The 24,870-nt window shown below is 43.2% G+C and overlaps 1 protein-coding gene across 1 annotated transcript in view; it reads left to right on the forward strand.

The window, feature by feature from the left end:
* The window catches only part of LOC140483887 (protein SSUH2 homolog), a 64,388-nt gene that overhangs the window by 20,673 nt on the left and 18,845 nt on the right, over positions 1–24,870 (forward strand). The window contains exons 4-10 of the mRNA XM_072582679.1: positions 1,019–1,097; positions 12,658–12,787; positions 13,218–13,278; positions 14,634–14,758; positions 16,127–16,189; positions 19,859–19,941; positions 20,583–20,675. Of these exons, the coding sequence (XP_072438780.1) occupies positions 1,019–1,097; positions 12,658–12,787; positions 13,218–13,278; positions 14,634–14,758; positions 16,127–16,189; positions 19,859–19,941; positions 20,583–20,675 (634 nt within the window). The remainder of the gene's footprint in view (positions 1–1,018; positions 1,098–12,657; positions 12,788–13,217; positions 13,279–14,633; positions 14,759–16,126; positions 16,190–19,858; positions 19,942–20,582; positions 20,676–24,870) is intronic.

Genomic DNA, 24,870 nt, shown 5'->3' on the forward strand with positions numbered 1-24,870 from the left:
AGAGTGCTGTGGGATCATTTAGTGCTGCCTGGGGGCAATAGAATAGGCTGACAGGACCGCTCCTTAGTGTTCCATCTACTTAATAATGTCTCTGCTATGCATTGCTGCCTGAGCATTGCATTGGAATGGCTGTCTAGATGGAGTGGCTACTCTTCCGCAGGGTTTCAAACTCCAACCATCAACTGAGCCAAGGTGATAACTAAATGCAGAATGAACCTGCAACATCAACATGTCATTTACTTCAACATGGGAAGAGTCAAAATATAGTGAAGCTCTTCCATTTTTTTTCCCCATCCTCTCCCTCACCATCAGAACCTTGTCACTTTCTTTCCACTGCAGCAGTGGAGGACCCCCAGTTCTTTGCCCAAGTGTCTCTTCCTAAAGTGTGACCAATGTGGAATGCCACCAGACTTTGACTGTGGTAGGCAGCATAGCCAAACCCTATCCTTTTTTTTGTCTACAGGTTCACCTGTAGACACAAGTCAATAACGTTTTTGTAGAGATTCCCAGTCCACACTTATAGTCAATTATTTCAGTTAACCACACCCATAAAACCCACACCTCATGGATGACTTTTAAGATTTTCTTTCAATATAACCACAGTGATGGCTAGCTCCCTATATTTATACAGTCAATTCAGACAGCATTAACTCTTGATTAAAATATCCATCACCTCCAATGACAAGGTTTCCTCATTCCATTAGGTCTGAAACATCCCTTTGGAGCACATTAGATGATTTCAGATTCCCTTTCTTCTCAACAGCAATAACTGGGTAATCTATCAGGATTGGGGACTCTGTCACCACTATTATGTCCCTTCAGTGCACCTACTTGAAGCAGGTATGAATGCTCTAACTGAAGTGAGCACAAAGTCACAATCAAACCTGGAACTTTCCTGACCCCTGGGAAGGCATGTGTGCATGTGTCTGTGCACATATGTGTGTGTGCCAGCAGAGGGCGTTGGTAGGGAGCCTAGATGCTCCAGCTGATGTTCTAATGGTGTGCTTATCATTCACAGAGGGAAGCTACATTCTCCCACCTAGTTCTATAGCAGAAGGAGCACGGAGAGATGAACCTCATCCACAGACAGCGTGGAGGTGAGATCCTAAAAGTGGCAAGTCACAGTTCATCTTACAACCCTTGAACCTCATTTTTGGCCTTGCATCCTACAGGCTTGCAGTGTTCCTCCAGTCTGAATTATAGCTCCTGAAGTAACATTTTGGCCATTTCAATAGACCTTCATGCCCTGGACTTTCATTATCAGACTTATTATTAAACATCAGAGTGACTCGTTTTAGTTTCACACACACACACACACACACACACACGCAAATTAGGAACAGGACTAGACCATTCTGCCCCTCAACCTTGCTGTAGCACGTGATAAATTCATTAACCCCATTGGCAGATCTGATTTGATCAACTCCACACTCCTGCCTATTCCTGACATTCTTCAATTCCTTTGTTAGATAAGAATCTATCTAACTTAGCCTCCAAATTAATCAATGGTTCACCCTCCATTCCACTCTAGGGAGAAGAGTTCCACATACTCATGATCTTCTGAACAGAAAAAATTCTCTTCGTCCCCACCTTAAATTGGAGATCCCATATTTTTTAAAATGAGTCCCCTCCTACTCTCTTCCAAAACAAATTCGCTTTGTCAAACATTCTGTCATGTTCCCTCAGGATCTTATATTTTTCAACAAGATCACCTTTTGTTCTTCCACACTCTCTCTATTTAAAGATTATGCTGCTTTCCTATTCCTCCTGCCAAGTTCACACCTTTTTCCACATTATTTTCCGTATCTTCGACTGCTCACTTAAACTATCTGTATCAGTTTGCAACTTCCTTATACCCTCTTCACCAACTTACTTCCCTTCCTAAAATAAAAACGGAAAGTTTTGGAGAAACTCAACAGGTCTGGCAGCATCGGTGAGGAGTGAAACAGAATTAGTGTTTTGAGTCCTGTATGACTCTAACTGAAGTTAAGGGGCCTGGAAAAAAAGCTGAGCTTCTTGGAACATTGTAGAAGGCTCGGGACAGAAATGTTAGCATAAGGGCATGAAGGTCTATTGAAATGGCCAAAACTAGAAGTTCAGGGTCGTTGCTGCAAGCAGAGCAGAGGCGCTTTGCAAAGCGGTCACCCAACTTGCGTTTGGTTTCACAAATGTAAAGGAGACCCCCACATTGTGAGCAGTGAATATAGTAGACTAGATTGAAAGTAATGCAAGTAAATGGCTGTTTCACCTTGAGGCTGTGACTGGAGTCTTGGGCAGTGAAGATGGAGGAAGTAAAAAGTCTAGTGTTACAGCTTCTGCATTTTCATGGAAAGGTGCTGTGGTGGAGTGAGGAAGTGTTGGGCGTGATGGAGGAGTATGGACCAGGGTATCACTGAGGGAACGTTCCCTACAGAATGCTGGTAGCGGAGAGGAGGAGAAGATGCATTGATTGTATCGTCAGGGAAAGGTAGAAATGATGGACGATTCGCAGACACGTTAATGGTGAAGAGGAGGTGGCTGGAACTGGAAAAAATGGAAATTGTGGAACCTTTGTAATGTCAGAAGGATCGCAAATGTAAATGGGAAGAGACTGAACAAGAGGGGGGTGATTTAAAAAAAAAAGAGTCAAGATAATAAGGGATAGGTTCAGTGGGGCAGATTGGAAGGATGGGTCAGTCCTCTGTGTGGGATTTGGGAAAGGAGTAGAAGCGGGCTGTTGGGTTATGGGGAATTCTGGTGGGAAGCTTGGAGGAGATGGGGTCAATGAAAGTCCCCCCTAGTCCAGGAACTCCCCACATAAGTTCGAGACACCACCCACGCCCTCGACCTCCTCCAAGACTTCCGTTTCCCTGGCCCCCAACGCCTCATCTTCACCATGGATATCCAATCCCTCTACACCTCCATCCGCCATGACCAGGGCCTCCAAGCCCTCCGTTTTTACCTCTCCAGATGTCCCCAACAGTACCCTTCCACTGACACTCTCATTCGTTTGGCTGAACTGGTCCTCACCCTTAACAATTTCTCCTTTGAATCCTCCCACTTCCTCCAGACCAAAAGGGTAGCCATGGGCACATGTATGGGCCCCAGCTATGCCTGTCGCTTTGTTGGCTACATAGAGCAGTTGATCTTCCGTAATTACACCGGCACCACTCCCCACCTCTTCCTCCGCTATATTGATGACTGCATTGGCGCCACCTTGTGCTCCCCCGAGGAGATTGAGCAATTCATCAACTTCACCAACACATTCCACGCTGACCTTAAATTTACCTGGACCATCTCTGACACCTCCCTCCCCTTCCTGGACCTCTCCATCTCCATTAATGACGACCAACTTGACACTGACATTTTTTACAAACCCATTGACTCCCACAGCTACCTGGATAACACCTCTTCCCACTCTACCTCTTGCAAAAATGCCATCCCATATTCCCAATTCCTCTGCGCTCCGCCGGATCTGCTCCCAGGAGGACCAATTCCACCACAGAACACACCAGATGGCCTCCTTCTTTAGAGACCGCAATTTCCCTTCCCACGTAGTTAAAGATGCCCTCCAACGCATCTCGTCGACATCCCGCACCTCCACCCTCAGACCCCACCCCTCCAACCGTAACAAGGACAGAACGCCCCTGGTGCTCACCTTCCACCCTACCAACCTTCGCATAAACCAAATCATCCGCCGACATTTCTGCCACCTCCAAACAGACCCCACCACCAGGGATATATTTCCCCCCCCACCCCTTTCCGCCTTCCGCAAAGACCGTTCCCTCCGCGACTACCTGGTCAGGTTCACGCCCCCAAACAACCCACCCTCCCATCCTGGCACTTTCCCCTGCTACCGCAGGAACTGTAAAACCTGCGCCCACATCTCCTCCCTCACTTCTATCCAAGGCCCTAAAGGAGCCTTCCACATCCATCAAAGTTTTACTTGCACATCCACTATTATAATTTATTGTATCCGTTGCTCCCGATGCGGTCTCCTCTACTTTGGGGAGACTGGGCGCCTCCTAGCAGAGCGCTTTATGGAACATCTCCGGGACACCCGCACCAATCAAACACACCGCCCCGTGGCCCAACATTTCAACTCCCCCTTCCACTCTGCCGAGGACATGGAGGTCCTGGGCCTCCTTCACCACCGCGTCCTCACCACCAGACGCCTGGAGGAAGAACGCCTCATCTTCCGCCTCGGAACACTTCAACCCCAGGGCATCAATGTGGACTTCAACAGTTTCCTCATTTTCCCCTTCCCCCACCTCACCCTAGTTCTAAACTTCCAGTTCAGTAACTGTCCCCATGACTTGACCGGACTTGTCCTCCCTGCCTATCTCCTTTTCCACCTATCCACTCCACCCTCTCCTCCTTGACCTATCACCTTCATCTCCTCCCCCACTCGCCCATTGTACTCTATGCTACTTTCTCCCCACCCCCACCCTCCTCTAGCTTATCTCTCCACATTTCAGGCTCACTGCCTTTATTCCTGATGAAGGGCTTTTGCCAGAAACGTTGATTTCGAAGCTACTTGGATGCTGCCTGAACTGCTGTGCTCTTCCAGCACCACTAATCCCGAATCGGTGAAAGTCCTGAAAACTGCAGCCTTATGTTCAGTGGGGCTGTGGATCAGGGAGAGATGGCACTCAGCTTCTGCAAGGTCATTGCCCATACATCAGACAGCCACACTCCCCTCCTCAGCAAATCCTAACAACATCAGGGCTCGACTTGGGAGAACAGAGTGCAACGAGTTCAAAGGGAAACTGTTTGAGTGGGTGAGCGGAGCAGAAAAATGAGTTGCAATTTCTGTTATGATGTAAGCAAACACGGCAGCCAATTTTTGCATAGGTTATTTCGGCCCACACAGAGGAAATAACCAGTAAGTTTTGTCTGTAGCAAGATTATTTGAGGGATAAATGTCAACCAGATCAGTAGGTACCCTGCTGTTCTTCAAATCATGGTCTGTGTGCAGCAGTCCCTCAGAATAACACCAGAGTGGAATCTGTGCTTCAGTGTCTGGAGTGGACATTCCAGCTTCTGACTTGAAGCCCCGGTGCTACCACTGGCAACAGCTTACAACTAGCTTGCTTAGTGAGTTGTCAGTTAACTTTATCATGAACATGTCACGAATCCATAAAGCCTGTTTTAGACTTGGTTAATTCTGACTTTGGGGTTTTTTTGGCATGGCTGTGCTGGTACCTTGCTGAATTATTAAGTAGTGATTTGTATTTTGCAACCAGTTTTCAGTTAAATATAGAGCATATATCTAATGCGTGCATCACACCCGAAAAATGCCAACCGTGAAAGGCATGTTGACTCAAATATCCCATTCGTTAGAGAAAAATGAAGTACAACTGATCCGTTTAATCAGCAGTTCTTGAATAGAAAGCAATTTGATTTATTGCTATCACATGTTCCAAGGTGCAGTGAAAAGTGTTGTCTTATGTTCTTTACAGGCAGAGCAATAGAACTCATTGATTAATACACCACAGAAAAGGCCCTTCAGCTCATCGGGGCTGCAATTACATAGTTACCACTAAAAGTGTGCTAATCCAAATTTCCTGTACTTGTCAATATCCTTGAATGTTGTGATTAGATTCCCTACAGTATAGAAACAGTCCCTTCAGCCCAACAAGTCCACACCAACCCTGATGGCCTGCATCCCAGGGTACTGAAGGAGGTGGCTCGGGAAATCGTGGATGCGCTGGTGATTATTTTCCAGAGTTCAATAGAATCGGGGTCGGTTCCTGAGGATTGGAGGGCGGCTAATGTTGTGCCACTTTTTAAGAAGGGTGGGCGGGAGAAAGCAGGAAATTATAGACCAGTTAGTCTGACCTCAGTGGTGGGAAAGATGCTGGAGTCTATTATAAAGGATGAAATTACGGCACATCTGGATAATAGTAACAGGATAGGACAGAGTCAGCATGGATTTATGAAGGGGAAATCATGCTTGACTAATCTTCTTGAATTTTTTGAGGATGTAACTCGGAAGATGGACGAGGGAGATCCAGTGGATGTAGTGTACCTGGACTTTCAGAAAGCTTTTGATAAAGTCCCACACAAGAGGTTAGTGAGTAAAATTAGGGCGCACAGGATTGGGGGCAAAGTACGAGATTGGAGAGAGAATTGGTTTGCTAATAGGAAACAAAGGGTAGTGATTAACGGCTCCATTTCGGAATGGCAGGCAGTGACCAGTGGGGTACCGCAGGGATCCGTGCTGGGACCGCAGCTTTTTACAATATATGTAAATGATATAGAAGATGGTATCAGCAATAACATTAGCAAATTTGCTGATGACACAAAGCTAGGTGGTAGGGTGAAATGTGATGAGGATGTTAGGGGATTACAGGGTGACCTGGACAAGTTAGGTGAGTGGGCAGATGCATGGCAGATGCAGTTTAATGTGGATAAATGTCTGGTTATCCACTTTGGTGGCAAGAACAGGAAGGCAGATTACTACCTCAATGGTATCAAATTAGGTAAAGGGGCTGTTCAGAGAGATCTGGGTGTTCTTGTCCACCAGTCAATGAAGGCAAGCATGCAGGTACAGCAGGTCGTGAAGAAGGCTAATAGCATGCTGGCCTTCATAACAAGAGGGATTGAGTATAGAAGCAAAGAGGTGCTTCTGCAGCTGTACAGGGCCCTGGTGAGACCACACCTGGAGTACTGTGTACAGTTCTGGTCTCCAAAATTGAGGAAAGACATTCTGGCTATTGAGGGAGTGCAGCGTAGGTTCACGAGGTCAATTCCTGGAATGGCAGGATTGCCTTACACGGAAAGACTGAAGTGATTGGGCTTGTATACCCTTGAGTTTAGAAGACTGAGAGGGGATCTGATTGAAACGTATAGGATTATGAAAGGACTGGACACTCTGGCAGGAGGGAACATATTTCCGTTGATGGGGGAGTGCCGAACCAGAGGACACAACTTAAAAATACGGGGTAGACCATTTAGGACAGAGATGAGGAGAAACTACTTCACCCAGAGAGTGGTGGCTGTGTGGAATGCTCTGCCCCAGAGGGCAGTGGAGGCCCAGTCTCTGGATTCATTTAAGAAAGAATTGGATAGAGCTCTTAAAGATAGTGGAGTCAAGGGGTATGGAGATAAGGCTGGAACAGGATACTGATTAGGAATGATCAGCCATGATCATATTGAATGGCGGTGCAGGCTCGAAGGGCAGAATGGCCTACTCCTGCATCTATTGTCTATTGTCTATTGTCTATTGTCTCTGAAGTGTAATCCACCCAAACCTATTCCCCTACTCTGTATATACCCCTGACCAATGCACCTAACACTACAGGCAATCTAGCATAGCCAATTCACCTGACCTGCACATCTTTGGATTATGGGAGGAAACAGACACGGGGGAGAATGTGCAAACTTCACACAGACAGTCGCCCGAAGCAGGAATCGAACCCGGGTCCCTGCTGTGAGGCAGCAGTGCTAACCACTGAGCCACCATACCACCCAGTGATATTTGAGTATTCAAGTATTTTTTAAAAGGTTGCAAGGTTTCCAAACTCCACTACCTTTGCAGGCAATGCATTCCAGATTCCTCTTTCCCCCCCCCCCCCCCCCTCCCCCCTGAGTGAAAAGGTTTTTTCCACAAAGCCTCTCTGAATCGCCTGCCCCTTACCCTAAAACTATGGCCTCTTGTGATTGACCCTGCAAACAAGTGGAACAGCTGCTGTCTATCCACCCTGTCCTTGGCTGTCAAAATCTTATACACCTTAGTCTTCTCTGCTCTAGAGAAAACGATCCAAGCCTATCTCTTTACAGCTCAAGTTCTCCATCCCAGGCAGCATCCTGGTGAACCTCCTCTGTGCCCCCTCTTGCCTATCACATCCTTCCTGCAGTAGGGCAACCAGAACTACACACGCGACTTCAGTTATTGCCTGCTCAATGTTCTGTACAAGTCCAACATTGTTATTATACTCTGTGCTATGTCTGATGCAAGTAAATGTCCCATTGCCCCTTAATTATCCTGTTCATGTGCTCTGCCAACTTCAGGGATCTGTAAATAATTAGCCCAAGGTCCCTCTGTTCCTCTAAGCTGCCCAGTGTCCTGCTTTTCATTAAATAGTCCCTCATCTGGTTTCTTCTTTCAAAGCACATCACCTCACACTTATCAGGGTTAACTACCATGTGCCACTTGTCTGCTCATCTGATCAACCCATGTACATCTTCCTGCAACCTACAACCATCTTCTTAGCTATTAACCACTCTTGGTGTCATTTGCAAGTTTTGTTGCTGGCTTCTGCTGCAGAGATGTAAAAACTTCCATAAGGTCTAAGAATTGGCCACTGAATTAAGAATATGCCTCTTTAGAGAATACTTAGTATAGGGCTTCTGAAGCATGAGGAGTGGGCCTACAAGGTTGTTGAAGGACCGAATTCAATAAGTCCCTGCACAAGAAAAGGAATATCTTCGTTTATGTGGTACCTTTCGTGACCTCATGGTGCACTTTAGAGCCAACATTTAAAACAAAAATAAACAGAATACCTATTACAATGTAGAGAAGATCCCACATCAGTAGTGCAATAAGTGGCCAGATCTTCTGATTCAGGATACTGGGGACATCTCCCCTGTTGCTCTTCAAAAACCCAAGTGGGAACTTGAAAGACCAGATGGAACCTTGGTTTAATGATTCGCCAGAGAAAGCTGACACTTCTGACAATGCAGCGCTATAGTAGAACACCAGCTTATTTCACGATGAGAACATAAATTGTGATTCCTCATGATTCTGCCAAATGCTGTATCAGGCTCCAAGGGCTGAACAGTCTACAGCTGTGTCTTAATTTGTGTTTGTTTGTACTATGGGCCAAATATCAAGCATATGAATAATATGGTGCATGCAGCAAGCAAGCTAAGTTTGAAATTTCGCAAGGTGTTTTCCTTCCCTGGAAATTCATCTCTTTGTTTTGACAATGGATTTAAATATGGACCAAAACATACTGACTGGGCTCAGAGTCAGGTTGAAGTGAACTGCACGTGCTGTCAGCAGAGAGCAGTACACTGCAAAGTGACAGAGCCACATGCCAAAATAAAAGGAAATGTGAACCAAGTATCTTTTGATTTGTCTGCCAAAAGATCGTGTGATATATTTGGCACATGTGACAATTTTTCCTGCGAGTCCATGTTTCCTGGTGGGTAGGTTTTGCACATTTTTCAGAAATTACAAAATTATTCAGTGCTGCCAAAGTAAAACATACTTCCTCATAGCTATCCCCTCATTTTAACCATCCTTGAAGTTATGTTACCGAGAGCAGTCTATGAACCTTTAGAAATACAATATCAATTGTTATTGCATCTGGATTTCTTTGTTATTGGACAGACAAATTTTATTAATAAATTAATAACCTTGACTGCACTAAGAATTACGTCAGAAACCAGTTAAGACAAACAGGGGGGCTCATTGTGTGATTCATTTGTGTGTGCTAGAAATTAATTTATTCATACAAAGCGTCCTGCTCTTTGGAGACAGCAGGTTTATGGCAAGAGTCTTGGGAAATAAGGCAGGGCAGGTGACTGAGGTGTCAGTGGGGGAGTGCTTTGGGGCCAGTGACCATAATTCTATTAAATTTAAAATAGTGATTGGAAAAAGATAGACCAAGTCTAAAAGTTGGAGTTCTAAATTGGAGAAAGGCCAATTTTGACAGTATCAGGCAAGAACTTTCAAAAGCTGATTGTGGGCAGATGTTCACAGGTAAAGGGACGGCTGGAAAATGGGAAGCATTCAGAAATGAGATAACGTGAGTCCAGCGAAAATATATTCCTATTAGGGTGAAAGGGAAGGCTGGTAAATATAGGGAATGCTGGATGGCTAAACAAATTGAGGTTTTGGTTAAGAAAAAGAAAGAAACATATGTCAGGTATAGACAGGAATCCTTAGGATCTAAAGGCAGTAGGAGTATACTGAAGAGGAAAATCAGGAGGGCAAGAAGGGGACATGAGATAGCTTTGGCAAATAGAGTTAAGGAGAATCCAAAGGGATTTTACAAATACATTAAGGACAAAAGTGTAACTGGGGAGAGAATAGGGCCCCTCAAAGATCAGCAAGGCGGCCTTTGTGTGGAGTTGGAAGAAATGGGGGAGATAATAAATGAGTATTTTGCATCAGTGTTTACTGTAGAAAAGGACATGGAATATATAGAATGTAGGGCAATAGATGGTGACATCCTGAAAAATGTCCATATTACAGAGGAGGAAGTGCTGGATGTCTTGAAATGCAGAAAAGTGGATAAATCCCCAGGTCCTGATCAGGTGTACCCGAGAGCTCTGTGGGAAGCTAGGGAAGTGATTGCTGGGCCCCTTGCTGAGATATTTGTATCATCGATAGTCACAGGTGAGGTGCCGGAAAACTGGAGGTTGGCTAACATGGTGCTACGACTTAAGAAAGGTGGTAAGGACAGGCCAGGGAACTATAGACCAGTGAGCCTGATGTAGGTGGTGGGCAAGTTGTTGGAGGGAATCCTGAGGGACAGGATGTACATGTATTTGGAAAGGCAAAGACTGATTAGGGATAGTCAACATGACTTTGTGCGTGGGAAATCATGTCTCACAAACTTGATTCACTTTTTTGAAGAAGTAACAAGGAGGATTGATGAGGGAAGAGTGGTGGCCATGATCTATATGGACTTCAGTAAGGTGTTTGACAAGGTTCCACATGGGAGACTGATTAGCAAGGTGAGATCTCATAGAATACAGGCAGAACACGAGCCATTTGGATACAGAACTGGCTCAAAAGTGGTGGTGGAGGGTTGTTTTTCAGACTGGAGGCCTGTGACCAGTGGAGTGCCACAAGGATCGGTGCTGGGTCCTCTACTTTTCGTCATTTACATAAATGATTTGAATGTGAGCCTAAGAGGTACAGTTAGTAAGTTTGCAAATGACACCAAAATTGGAGGTGTAGTGGACAGCAAAGAAAGTTACCTCGGATTACAACAGGATCTGGACCAGATGGGCCAATGGGCTAAGAAGTGGCAGATGGAGTTGAATTCAGATAAATGCGAGATGCTGCATTTTGGGAAAGCAAATCTTAGCGGGACTCATACACTTAATGGTAATGTCCTAGAGAGTGTTGCTGAACAAAGAGACTTTGGAGTGCAGGTTCATAGCTCCTTGAAAGTAGAGTCGCAGGTAGATAGGATAGTGAAGAAGGCGTTTGGTATGCTTTCCTTTAATGGTCAAAGTATTGAGTACAGGAGTTGGAAAGTCATGTTGCAGCTATATAGAATATTGGTCAGGCCACAGTTGGAATATTGTGTGCAATTCTGGTCTCCTTCCTATCGGAAAGATGTTGTGAAACTTGAAAGGGTTCAGAAAAGATTTACAAGGATGTTGCCAGAGTTGGAGGATCTGAGCTCCAGGGAGAGGCAGAACAGTCTGGGGCTGTTTTCTCTGGAGCGACGGAGGATGAGGGGTTACCTTAGAGAGGTTTACAAAATCACAAGGAGCATGGATAGGATAAATAGACAAGGTCTTTTCCCTGGGGTCGGGGAGTCCAGAACTAGAGGGCATAGGTTTAGGATGAGAGGGGGAAAGATATAAAAGGGACCTAAGGGGCAACGTTTTCACGCAGAGGGTGGTGCATGTATGGAATGAACTGCCAGAGGAAGTGGTGGAGGCTGGAACAATTGCAACATTTAAGAGGCATCTGGATGGTTTTGTGAATAGGAAGGGTTTGGAGGGATATGGCCCGCGTGCTGGCAGGTGGGACTAGATTAGGTTGGGTTACCTGGTCGCATGGATAAGTTGGACCGAAGGGTCTGTTTCCGTGCTGTGCATCTCTATGACTCTATCAATAAAGAAAGGGCAATTGAGTCAGCCAAACACTCCGCATCTCTATGGCAGTACTTAGAACAATAAAATTGACTCAGCTGGTTTAAATTTAATTTCCACACTGGCATATTGTGTGTGTTTTTAGTGCTTTTTACCTTAAGAACTGAATGGATTCTGCTGCTTTCTTGTCATATCCTTCTCATCTTTAGATATTGCAGAGGTTATTTCTGATTTCTATAACCAGTGCCATCTGATTGGCTTTCTCCACAGTCAAAACATTGAACTATAATACGTCCGAAAAAAACCCATCAATCCACCAATCTGTAGAGACCATTAATGAAATTATCAATAGATTCTCTTGGGATGTTGAACTCATCTGTTTAATTAGATTAGATTACTTTACAGAGTGGAAACAGGCCCTTCAGCCCAACAAGTCCACACCGACCCGCCAAAGCGCAACCCACCCATACCCCTACATTTACCCCTTACCTAACACTACGGGCAATTTAGTATGGCCAATTCACCTGACCTGCACATCTTTGGACTGTGGGAGGAAACCGGAGCACCCAGAGGAAACCCACGCAGACACGGGGAGAACGTGCAAACTCCACACAGTCAGTCGCCTGAGGCGGGAATTGAACCTGGGTCTACTGGCGCTGTGAGGCAGCAGTGCTAACCACTGTGCCACCGTGCCGCCCAATCTTGTGTTTTCAAGAATTTTATTCTTTGAATGTATGTTATTTCAATCTACAGTTTGTTTTGAGTGACAAAAGCTAAAATGATCAAGGAATTTAATGTAAAGATATTGTGAATGTGTTTTGTAATGTTTGTGGAACAATTGTAACAGCCATATGCTTTTCTCCATTCTCCTCCTTATTCCCTTCTCATCAGTATTCCCAATATCACTGAAGACGTAGCTAGAGAAGCATTCATTGAGTTTGCATCCAGCAAATGTTGCTACAGCACCAGCCCTGCCAAAGAGATGATCTTTCGGGATTTAAGACCATACAACACCTACAGAGTAAGTGATGCCCTGTTATAATGAAAGAGGAACAAAATTACATTGTTACACAACCCAAACACCTCTCCAGAAATACCTCCATACTTCAGATGAGATGTTTTTGAAGTGATACATTTACCCAGCAGGTTTTCTGTATTAGCAACCTTACCTTTGAATCTCTAGGTTAGAAACCCCCTCCAGGGCTTGAGTGCTAAATCCAAGCTCAGCCTTGCCTATACTTGACTTAATTAATGGAGTGAAGATTGCAAAGTTGAGGGGACCTCCATACCACTCTTTCTCTCTCAATTCAAGATTCTCCAGTCCTGACAGTTCTGCCCTATATTACTGACTCAAATGCAAGCTGTCAGTGAAATATTATGAATGTAAAGCACTTAAGGATTGCACTTAAGGATTGTGAAACATTGCTAAACTAAGGTTTACTTTACTTCAGTATCGCCTAGAAAGCTTCACCGAGTCCAGATCAACTGAGTGGAAGATGGTGCCTTATAGTGGTGAGTGTATAACATGCAGAACAACGTAAATCCAAAGTATGTATAAGCTGTACAGAGAGCACAGTCACTGACAATCTGTTAAACTTTGAAGGCATACTGCTGGCTATGTTTCTCTTTGTGTAACCTTCAGTGCCATAGCAATTCTATCTCTGCCTCAGTCAGAGATATAACAATAAACTACTGTCAGCTGCTTTGGGTTTTCAATGGACACATTGTTTTTTAAAGTCTACTCTACTTTCCATGTTCCTGACCAACCTCTAAATTTTGTTCTCTAATGTGATATCTAGCCTCTGTGATCAATTCAGTTAAGGTTGTCTGGAGTTGCCAGTGTCTTAAAACGTTGTGATTGCGTCTACTGGACCAAAAGGATTACCTAGGGTAGATTCATTGATCTTGGTAAACCACACCTTATTGGTATGCCCCCATGCAGTCTTCAACAGAAGATGAGCTCAATCTTGATAAGCGATAAAGGACTATTGTAATTACTAAATAGCAAAATACATTACATCTTAAATTACATGGGAGTCCAAGGTAAATGTCCAGGTTATACTCCGAGGTAAGTACAGCTACTGAAATGTTCTCACAAAGTATTGATAACAAACACAGAACAAGTTAGCTCCTCCTAGAAACAGTTCGGAGATAACTTCACTGAGGCTGATATTCCATCACCAAGTCACCCTTTGTTTCTCTGTGCATAGTCCATGGACTCTGCCTAGCTTGCTCAGAGCCAGTCTCTAGAGTGAGGATAATCCCTGATAATCCTCTTTATTTTTTTTTTGCTATACCAATTTCCATTCAGTTAGTAATAAGAAAAAGACTGAGCAATTAGTGACAGCTCTTGCATTTCACAGCTCCTTGTACAAAAGGCACAGAATGTCCCATAAGATAGGGAATCACAGATTGCAGTCAGTTCATTTGCTCTCCCCCAGGGTGAGCCTGTCAAACAGGTACTCTCCCAGGCCATTACACTCCTCTTTGTATCTGTCAGCCTGGACTCCTGATTGGCTCAGGTTAACAGCTTCAATCAGTGCACTCCTACTCAATGAGATCAACTTAGCCAACCTCATTCCAATCACTACAGGTTCTTTACCTGCTGATGGATGGTGTTTATGTGGCCCTCATGCTACTGCACATATCCTATCCTGTTACTAGCCACTCTCAAATCCTACATGTGGAAATAAAAATCACATCCTTTACGCTGTAGCTACCATCTTGCAATGAAGACTCCACTGCTGTTCCCCATGGCTAGCTCATGTCCACCTTTTGATGTCTTTACATTTTATTATGGTATTTTTCTGATTTTTGTACCTACTGGTTGTTTTTAAAAGATAACAATGGTCTCTTGTTGTTTTTAGGGCAGTTTGTGGACAGCAATGCATATGGAATTCCTCCCCTCCCCTGGAATATAATAGTGGAGAAGCCTCCAATGTTTCAGGACCATGAGGAGAAAATTCCAGTGCCACACACTTCATCCATAAAGGTAAGGCTTCACATGAGGGAACACTTTCTCTGAGGCAGCTCTGCAAAAGGATCACTGAACCTGAAACATTCACTGTTTTCTTTCCATAGATACTGCCAGGCCTCCTCAGTCTTTTCAGCAATTTATGATTTTGTTTCTGATTTCCAGCACCAGCAGTTTTTTGTTTTTGATGGCTATTAAAGGGTCAGATTGTCCTTCATCCACACCAAAGAGAAATTCTCAGGTTTACATACTCTGGACTCCATGGAATAACTGTGTCCCATCTCCTGTGTGAAAATTGTTAATGGCTTTCGTCGTCTCAGAGCATCAGAAGCATCGATAAAGCTTGCTTCTGCTTGTGTCAAATTTGCTTTGACCTGTCAGAGCATGCTTCCGAAAAAAGCTAGTGTGCTTCCAATTAAACCTGGTGTTGTGTGATTTTTAACTTTTTACACCTCAGTTCAACACTGGCATCTCCAAATCTGAAAAAGGAAGAAGCAAAATGAATTCTGGAGTGAGTGTTGTCACAATCTTAATTTCTGATGAGTCTTTTTGAGCCTATGCTCTACGTTGAACCTGTTAGCCAAAAGGATGATCACCTCCTGCATCTGGAAGGTCCATATTATTTTAACTGAACTACAAAACTCAAAATTACAACGTTTAAAACCTGCCAATGTATGCATTCTGCTGAATGTATGCAGGCACTTTGAAAGTCAGTCTTCTGATTGATTTGAAAGACTAAGTTGCTCAAACATTGAAATGCACAGCAAAAGATGTACCAGGATATACTGTACTGCCAAATCTACATCATGTAACTGTAAAGAGACCTGACTCAATGGCAAAACATTTTCTGAAGCCTGTTTTCACTTAGTGATGTCTTTCTGCATTGTTGCTGTACACATTGATGCTTCCACACAGGTTACCCCAAGAAGAATTGAATTTTAGATTAGATTAGATTACTTACAATGTGAAAACAGGCCCTTCAGCCCAACAAGTCCACACCAACCCTCCAAAGAGCAACCCACCCATACCCCTACATTTACCCTTTCACCTAACACTACGGGCAATTTAGCACGGCCAATTCACCTAACCTGCATCATTTTGGACTGTGGGAGGAAACCGGAGCACCCGGAAAAAACCCAAGCAGACACGGGGAGAATGTGAAAACTCCACACAGACAGTTTGCGTGAGGCGGGAATTGAACCCAACGTGCCAACGTGCCGCCCAAAAATTTTGATTGTGAAATGTTACCACACAATGTAGATCGTGGTTTATTGTACAGCTCTCTGCTTTAAATGCACCAAGATTGAATTTATTTCTTGTAATTTGTAGATGAACTGACAGAGTACAGGTTCAAATTTAATCTCATATAATTGTGTTCTCTCTCAGGGGTGTCACATATGTATGACGTTGGGAAAAGTAGCATGCAACAAATGCACTGCAACTGGGCAGGTAAGTAGTGAACGTGAGAGGTTTTCAGTTGCTTTTGATGTTGTCTTGCCTGAAGATTACATATTACATAGCAAGGTTAATCTCACATGTGTGAAGATGCCTCACTCAATAGAAGTGCACCTCAGCAATTGACTCAAGGTGTTAAAGGTCTACCTGTGGTGCATACTACTGTTGAACAGTGCTCTGAGCAGGATTATTACATTAATGTTTTGGTAATTAAAATGGATTAATAATTCAGTCAGACTTCTCAGTGAGCTCAAGAACTGAAATGTCCTTTTATCCCTCGGCCAGTCAAGGGAGACAGTGTGTAATACTCCCAGACTCCCAAGATAATGCTCTGAGGTCATAAGTTCAAATTCCCCCAGAACAGCTGGTGGAATTTAAATTCAATTCGTCAAGTTTGGATTTGGAAGTTAGTCTCAGTAATAGTGATTGTGAAACTATCATCGATAGTCTTGGACTGACTAATCCCTGGAGCCACCTGGTGATCATAATCCTCCTTCTGGAACTCAATCATTTCTGAGCCCCAACAAACGAGCCAGAAGCTCTTGGCTGTAACTTTCAACACGGCTGGTACCAATGGTGAGACTGAGCCCAAATGTGTGAACTTTATTTTCAAAGTAAATATCTGACTGGGAACAGGATTGTGGGGAAAGTTGGGAGGCCCTCAAAATGGTTCCTGAGCAGCACACAGCTTCTATGTGCCATGCCAGAGCAACCAACTAGTCAAGGGCTCCTGAAAGAGGAGCTCAGAATGTTCCAGAATATTGCCCGGCTCAAAGCTCAGGATGAGGAGTGGGTGTTTAGCGATGGAGAGAAGCTGTGGGCAGTAAAAGGAGTTCTTCAAGTCATCCATGGAACAAGCAGGTCTGAAGGGCCAATTTGGTTTCTATCATTTGATACTTCCTTAGGAAGGAAGATTGAAAGAATTTGCATTTCCATCGTACCTTTTAATGACTTCAGGATACCTCAATGCGCCTGGCAGCGAGTGAAGTACTCTTAAAGTTTACACCATTTTAATGTAGGAAACACAGCAGATAATTTCTCTCTTAAACAGCGGATAATGACTAGGTAACCTATTTTACTGATGTTTATGGAGATGTCAATACTGGCCAAGATGGTGTTAAGACCTTCCCTGCTCTTTCTAGACCAAACAGGTTTCGCATCTAACTGAATGGTAGGAAGGACCTAGATTAACAACTCATACGAAATGCAATCTGCATTTCCACCGAACTGCACTGGAGTGTGTCAACCTAGATTTAGTTGTCAGGTCTCTGGAGACTTGACGCCACACCCTTTGGACTCAAGAGATGACTATTTGTCGTCTTGTTCAAAGTGTGTGGAGGCAACAGGTTAATGGCTTTTGTGTTTTGACTCGAGCTGATACTATGATCAGTCTCTCAACTGGGAAATGCTTGGATATTGGATTTTATTGGCTATTTCAAAAGTAGTGACTCTATGCTCTGCTGTCTCTTGTGGAACTTGAGCAACAGAAAGCTGCAACATGGAACTCACAATACCATTAGAACAGGGAATAAGAGTAGGTCACTCGGCCTTTCAAGCTTGCTCTGGCATTCAGTAAGATCGTGGTTGATCTGATTTTGGACTGTAGTGTAAGATGGGGGCTGATTATTGAGTGCGGTGCATTTAATTAATTATCTTCTCAGTTTCATGGATTCAAAATAATCCAAACCCTTTCTAGTGGGGAGAATAGGGCCCCTCAGAGATCAGCCTTTGTGTGGAGCCACAGGAGACTGGGAAGATACTAAACGAGTATTCTGTATCAGTGTTTACCGTGGAGAAGGACATGGAAGGTAAAGAATACAGGGAAATCGATGGTGACATCGTGAAATTGTCCATATTACAGAGGAGGAAGTGCTGGATGTCATGAGACAAATAAAAACGGATAAATCCCCAGGACCTGATCAGGTGTTCTCTAGAACACTGTGGGAAGCTAGAGAAGTGATTGCTGGGCCCCTTGCTGAGATATTTGTATCATGGATAGTTACAGGTGAGGTCCCGGAAGGCTGGAGATTGGCTAGCATGGAGCCATTATTTAAGAAGGGTGGTAAGGAAAAGCCAGGCAACTATAGACCAGTGAGCCTGACGTCAGTGGTGGAGGGAATCCTGAGGGACAGGATGTACATGTATTTGGAAAGGCAGGGACTGATTAGGGATAGTCAACATGGCTTTGTGCGTGGGAAATCATGTCTCACAAACTTGATCGAATTTTTTGAAGAAGTAACAAAGAGATTTGATGAGAGCTGAGCAGTGGACATGATCAAATTGGACTTCAGTAAAGCATTTGACAGGGTTCCCAATTGGAGACTGGTTAGCAAGGTTAGATCTCGTGGAATACGGAGAGAACAAGCCATTTGGATACAGAACTAGCTCAAAGGTAGAAGACAGAGAGTGGTGGTGGAGGGTTGTTTTTCAGACTGGAGGCCTGTGACCAGTGGAGTGCCACAAGGATCGGTGCTGGGCCCTCTACTTTTCATCATTTACATAAATGATTTGGATGTGAACATAGGAGTTATAGTTAGTGAGTTTGCAAATGACACCAAAATTGGAGGTGTAGTGGACAGCAAAGAAGGTTACCTCAGATTACAGCAGGATCTTGACCAGATGGGCCAATGGGCTGAGAAGTGGCAGGTGGAGTTTAATTTAGTTAAATGTGAGGTGTTGCATTTTGGGAAAGCAAATCTTAGCAGGACTTATACACTTAATGGTAAGGTCCTAGGGAGTGTTGCTAAACAAAGAGACCTTGGAGTGCAGGTTCATAGCTCCTTGAAAGTGGAGTCTCAAGTAGATAGGATAGTGAAGAAGGCGTTTGGTATGCTTTCCTTTATTGGTCAGAGTATTGAGTACAGGAGTTGGGAGGTCATGTTGCAGCTGTACAGGACATTAGTTAGGCCACTGTTGGAATATTGTTTGCAATTTTGGTCTTCTTCCTATCGGAAAGATGTTGTGAAACTTGAAAGGGTTCAGAAAAAATTACCAAGGATGTTGCCAGGGTTGGAGGATTTGAGCTATCGGGAGAGGCTGAATAGGCTGGGGCTGTTTTCACTGGAGCATCGGAGGCTGAGGGGTAACCTGTATAGAGGTTTCTAAAATCATGAAGGGCATTGATAGGATAAATAGGCAAAGTCTTTTCCCTGGGGTTGGGGAGTGCAGAAGTAGAGGGCATAGGTTTAGGGTGAGAGGGGAAAGATATAAAAGTGATCTAAGGAGAAACTTTTTCACACAGAGGGTGGTGCATGTATGGAATGAGCTGCCAGAGGAAGTGAGAGAGGCTGGTACAATTGTAATATTTAAAAGGCATCTGGATGGGTATATGAATAGGAAAGATTTAGAGGGATTGGGGCCAAGTGTTGGCATATGGGACTAGATTAGGTTGGGATATTGGGATATCTGGTAGGCATGGATGAGTTGGACTGAAGGGCCTGTTTCCGTGCTGTGCATCTCTATGGTTCTATAATGTTTTCTCTCAAATGAATTTAATATGATTACAAGTTCCTTCATTCTTGGATACTTCACCATTTGAATCACTTCCTTTCTGGGCATCCTTCAGTTCATTGCATGCCAAGCACTGTACTCACCAATCAATGGAATGACACGTATTAGATATCTAAAGATATAAAATAACACGGTGCTGTTTTGTAAATGCAGGTTCAGTGCTGGGTATGTAAAGGCCGAGGATCCCGTCTTAGCAATGATATGTGCACCCACTGTAATGGCTTTGGACTTGAAAGGTAAGAAAGGATGATCAAGCTTATGCTGAATCTGTGAATTCCAGTAAGTTCTAAGAGCCCAGTTTGGGAACAATGTCTGGTGATAGAAGTATCGTGTGTATGTCTAGAATGAGAATGAGAATCTCCTCGTTTCCTGCCCTGATCTTCCCCTGCCCTCTTCAGTAGCTTGGGTTGGTAGAATCCAGGTAGTGTTCAGCATTGTGGTTGCTAGGTGGGATCTCTTCACACCAGGTAGCGTGTTCACTATAATTTTTAAAAACATTTAACGGTCAGGATTCATCCACAACTAACAGCCTCTGGAATGAAATATCACCTTATTGCAGAAAGGCCCTCATAGAGATGGGAGTCACATTGGAAAGGAATGTTTTCCTAAGTATTTTAGAGCAGAGCCATTTAGACTTCTCTCGTCGTTACTAGAACAATATACTGAAGTCAGTCAGCCAAGATATATACTACATTAGATAGCAATCTTAAATCCAGAATACAAAATACCCTGAATTTAACATTTCTTTTTAACCATCTTGAGTGCACCAAGGCATGGATTCTTTGACATGCATTTAATAGACAAGTCTCGTATTAAAGTCGGTTGGATGAAAAATATAATGGCATTTGTCTAACTTGAGTTTCTTGTTGGTCCTCAGATGTACTCATTGCTCTGGCAAAGGGACAAGATTGTGCCAAATGTGCAAAGCAAGTGGACAACTAATGGTGTTCATCCAGCTGACAGTCAAGTGGTAAGCTTAATGGCTTTGTTGTGTGTAGGAGTATAGTGCTACTCAATCACATTTTCAAGGGGTGTGGGAATTTGATACAAGAATGCAGCCTTGGCGTACTGTTTCCTCATCTGTTTCCTGGTTGTTCATGCCTAGATCAGGTAAAAGGAGGATGTCAAGACTTTGGAAGTGCTTTGATTATTCTGCCTATAAGGTGAGAAAGTGGCAATTTGTGCAATTTCCACGGATATACAACCATAATACGAACCTACAATATGTTACTGCCCTAACCTAGCAGATCTCAGACTGACAGCTAATGAAAGAATTAAGAATGCTACACTCGTAGCACTGCGGAAATTGTAGTCAAGGGTGAGAGGGGAAAGAATTAAGGACAGCTAATGAAAGAATTAAGAATGCTACACTCGTAGCACTGCGGAAATTGTAGTCAAACCCATTTCCTACAGAAAGGCTTTGTTCTTAACTTAGGGTTTTGTTTTTCCCTGGGAATACCTTATGCCAACACAGGAAATGGGGCAGCCTAGCAGAGATTAAAGAATTAATAAGCTAATGTAAATATGTCATTGGTTTGGAGGAGAAGGGACATTATAGGAGGCAGACAAGAAGGCAAAATTGGAATTTGGGTTTTCTTTTTCAAAAAAAAAAGTGATTTTGGAGCAGAAAGAACATTTTGGGTAGAAAGAAGATATTATTTGAAACAGTGCATTCAAATTTAACAGTGGACAAATCTGTAACACGTCCATGCAGCTCTGTAATACTTAAATGTTTATACTGGGAAGCTCTGTACCTAACACTCCAATGGGAGAAGAATTAAGGTGCACTTACATGTTGCAAAGATCTTCTGGAAGGTCTGGTGTAAAGACCAGTGAAAGCAGAAACAAGGGAGTTGTTTAGTGGATTGATGGAACTGGAATGTGGAGGACCAAGAAAAGGGGATTTGGAATACTTTCACCATTTTTTCAGAAATAGAGTTCCAAAGACTCTGAGCTTTAGTAGAGAAAAAAGCAAGGACTTAATTTCTGTTTTAAATGGGCAACTCCTGATTTTTGGACAGTTCTAGATTCTCCCCCAGAGGAAACATCCTGTGCACATCTACTCAGTCAAGACCCCTCAGGATCTTCCATGTTCCAATTAAGTCATCTATTACTCTTTTAAACTCCAGTGGATACAAGCCTTGCCTACCCTCATACAATACCATGTACATTCCAGGTATTAGTCTGGTAAACATTTGCCGAACTATGCCAATGCATTTGCCTTCTTCCTTAAATAAGATCCCTAGTACTGTTCACAGTATTCCAGTTGTGGTCTTGCCAATGTTCTGGCTCAAGCATAACCTCCCTACTTTTGAATGCAATTCCCTTCACAATAAATGATTACTGTTACCATTCCTAACTACTTCTTGTAACTGCATACTACATTGTTTCATGATTCATGCATAAGGACCTACAGATCCCCCTGCATCTCGGAGCTCTGCAATCTCTCATTGCTTAGATAACACACTTTTTAGTTTTGATTTTTCATGCCAAAATGAATAATTTTATATCATATTCCATTTGTTGCATCTTTGTCTACTCACGTTAAACATCTTTTTATTTTTGCAGTGCCTTATGTCCTCATCTTAATTTATAATTCTCCCCATTTTTGTGTCATCAGCAAACCTGGCAACTACATCATCAGCCCCTTCAACCAAGTCATTTATATAAATTGTTAGAAGTAAAAAAAATTAAAATAATACAAGAGGTTGAGGTCCCTGTGGTGCACAGCTCGCTATATCTTGCTAGCCTGAAAAAGACTCATTTATGCCTATTGCTTCTTTCTATTAGCCAGCCAAACATCTCTCCATGCAAATATGCTCCCCCCCCTCCCCCCCCCAATTTGAGTTTCTATTTTCCGAATTAGATTTCAATGAGACAGCTTACTAAATGGCTTCTGGAAATCTCAGCTTTCACTTATCCATGTTGAGTCTTACTTCTTCACAGGGAACTCAAATAAATTGGTCAAACGTGATTTCCTTTCCACAGTGCCATGTTGATTCTGTCCTATTACGATCAACATGTCTTGCTGTATCTTCTTTCATGATAGCTTCTAACATTTTTACTGTGACTGACGTTAACGTAACAGGGCTGTAGTTTCCTGCTTTTTGTCTCCTTCCCTTTTTGAATAAAGGAGTTGCATTCGCTGTCTTCTCATCATAGAGATATACAGAGCTGAAAATGTGTTTTCCTGAAGAAGGGCTTATGCCCGAAACGTCGATTCTCCTGCTCCTTGGATGCTGCCTGACCTGCTGCGCTTTTCCAGCAACACATTTTCAACTCTGATCTCCAGCATCTGCAGTCCTCACTTTCTTCATAGAGATATACAGCACAGAAACAGAATCTTTGGTCCAACTCATCCATGCTGACCAGATATTCTAAATCAATCTCATCTCAATTGCCAGCATTTAGCCCATAGTCCCTCTTAAACCCTTCCTATTCATTAAACCATCCAGATGCATTTTAAATGTTGTAATTGTGCCAGCCAGCACTACATCCTCTGGCAGCTCATTCCATACACACACTAACTCTCTGCGTGAAAAAGTTGCCCCTTAGGTCCCTTTTTTATCTTTCCCTTCTCACCTTAAACCAATGCCCTTTAGGTTTGGACTCCAATACCCTGGGAAAAAAGACCTTGGCTATCACCCTCTCAATGCCCCTCATTATCGTATAAACCTTTATAAGATCAATCCCTTCACCTCTGACACTCCAGGGAAAATACCCTAGCCTATTCAGCCTCTCCCTATATTTCAAACCCTGCAGTCCCATTAATGTACTCGTAAACCTTTTCAAGTTTAACAACATCTTTGTCTAATGGAGACTTACCCAAATCAAGGGATTTTTGGAAAATTAAAGCCAGCACATCGACTATCCCACTATTCATTTTTTCAAGACCCTAGGAGGAAGTCCATCAGGCTTAGGGCACCTGACAGCCTGTAGCTCCAAATATTTACTTAGTATTACTTCTTCAATACTTATAAATTTCCTGAATACCTCCCTTCCTTCCATTTCCACTTTGGGAAGTAATGTAAATTATGATATCTCCAAGTTTGTAGATGACACAAAGATGAATGTGAGGGTGGACTGTGAAGAGGATATAGAGATTCTTCAGTGTGATTTGGACAAGTTGAGTGAGTGGGCAGCAAATGCATGTTAGATGAAGCATAATGAGGTAAATGTGAGGTTATCCACATTAGTGGCAAAATAAGGAAGGCGGATTAATATCTGAATATCACTGAAAGTAAGCAGGCAAGAGTAGCAGATAGTGAAGAAAGCAAAGGCATGAGAGGCTTCATAGCAAGATGATTGGAGTACAGGTGCAGTGATGCCTTACTGTATTTGTACTGGGCCTTGGTGAGACCACGGCTAGAGTATTGTTTAGTTTTGCTCCCCATCTCTGAGGAAGGATGTTCTGGCTGTGGATGGAGTGCAATAAAAATTTACCCACCTGTTTCCTGGGATGCCTGAATTGACCTATCAAGAGAACGTGGATCAGTTAGGATTATGTTCACTGGAGTTTAGAGGGGGGAGGGATAGATCTCAGAAATCTGTAAATTTCTAACAGAACTAGACAGGGTAAATGAAGGTAGGATGTTCACCATGATGGAGAGTCCAGAGCCAGGGGTCACAGTCTGTAAATATGGAATTGACCATTTAGGACTGAGTTGAGGGGAAACTTCTTAACAGAGAGAGTGGTGAGCCTGTGGAATTCTCTGCTTGAGGCCAGAACATTGAATATTTACAAAAAAGGGAGCTAGGTAAAGCTTTTGGGGCTAAAGGGGTAAAAGGGTAGGGGGAGAAAGTGGGAATGGCTTGGACGATCAGCCATGATCATGTCGAATGGTGAAGTAGCCTCACAAGGTCAAATGGCCTATTCCTGATTCTATTTTCTATGTTTCTATATTCTTTGTATGTAGTATATAGAATCTCAGTTATGAAGATTGGTACAAAATACCTAATCAATTCATCTGCCATTTCCTTACCTTCCATTATTATCTATGGACTCATTTTTAAAATACCAACGCTCACAGTGTAAACTTTTTTTTAATATGGAAACTCTTACGATTCGTTTTTATATTTCTGACTAGCTTTCTCCCATACCCTAACTTTTCCGTCTTCATTGCTTCATAATTCTTTACTGATTTTGTTTGTCATTTATATAAATG

The sequence above is a fragment of the Chiloscyllium punctatum genome, chromosome 12 (assembly GCF_047496795.1).
Source record: "Chiloscyllium punctatum isolate Juve2018m chromosome 12, sChiPun1.3, whole genome shotgun sequence".
Lineage (NCBI taxonomy): Eukaryota > Metazoa > Chordata > Chondrichthyes > Orectolobiformes > Hemiscylliidae > Chiloscyllium > Chiloscyllium punctatum.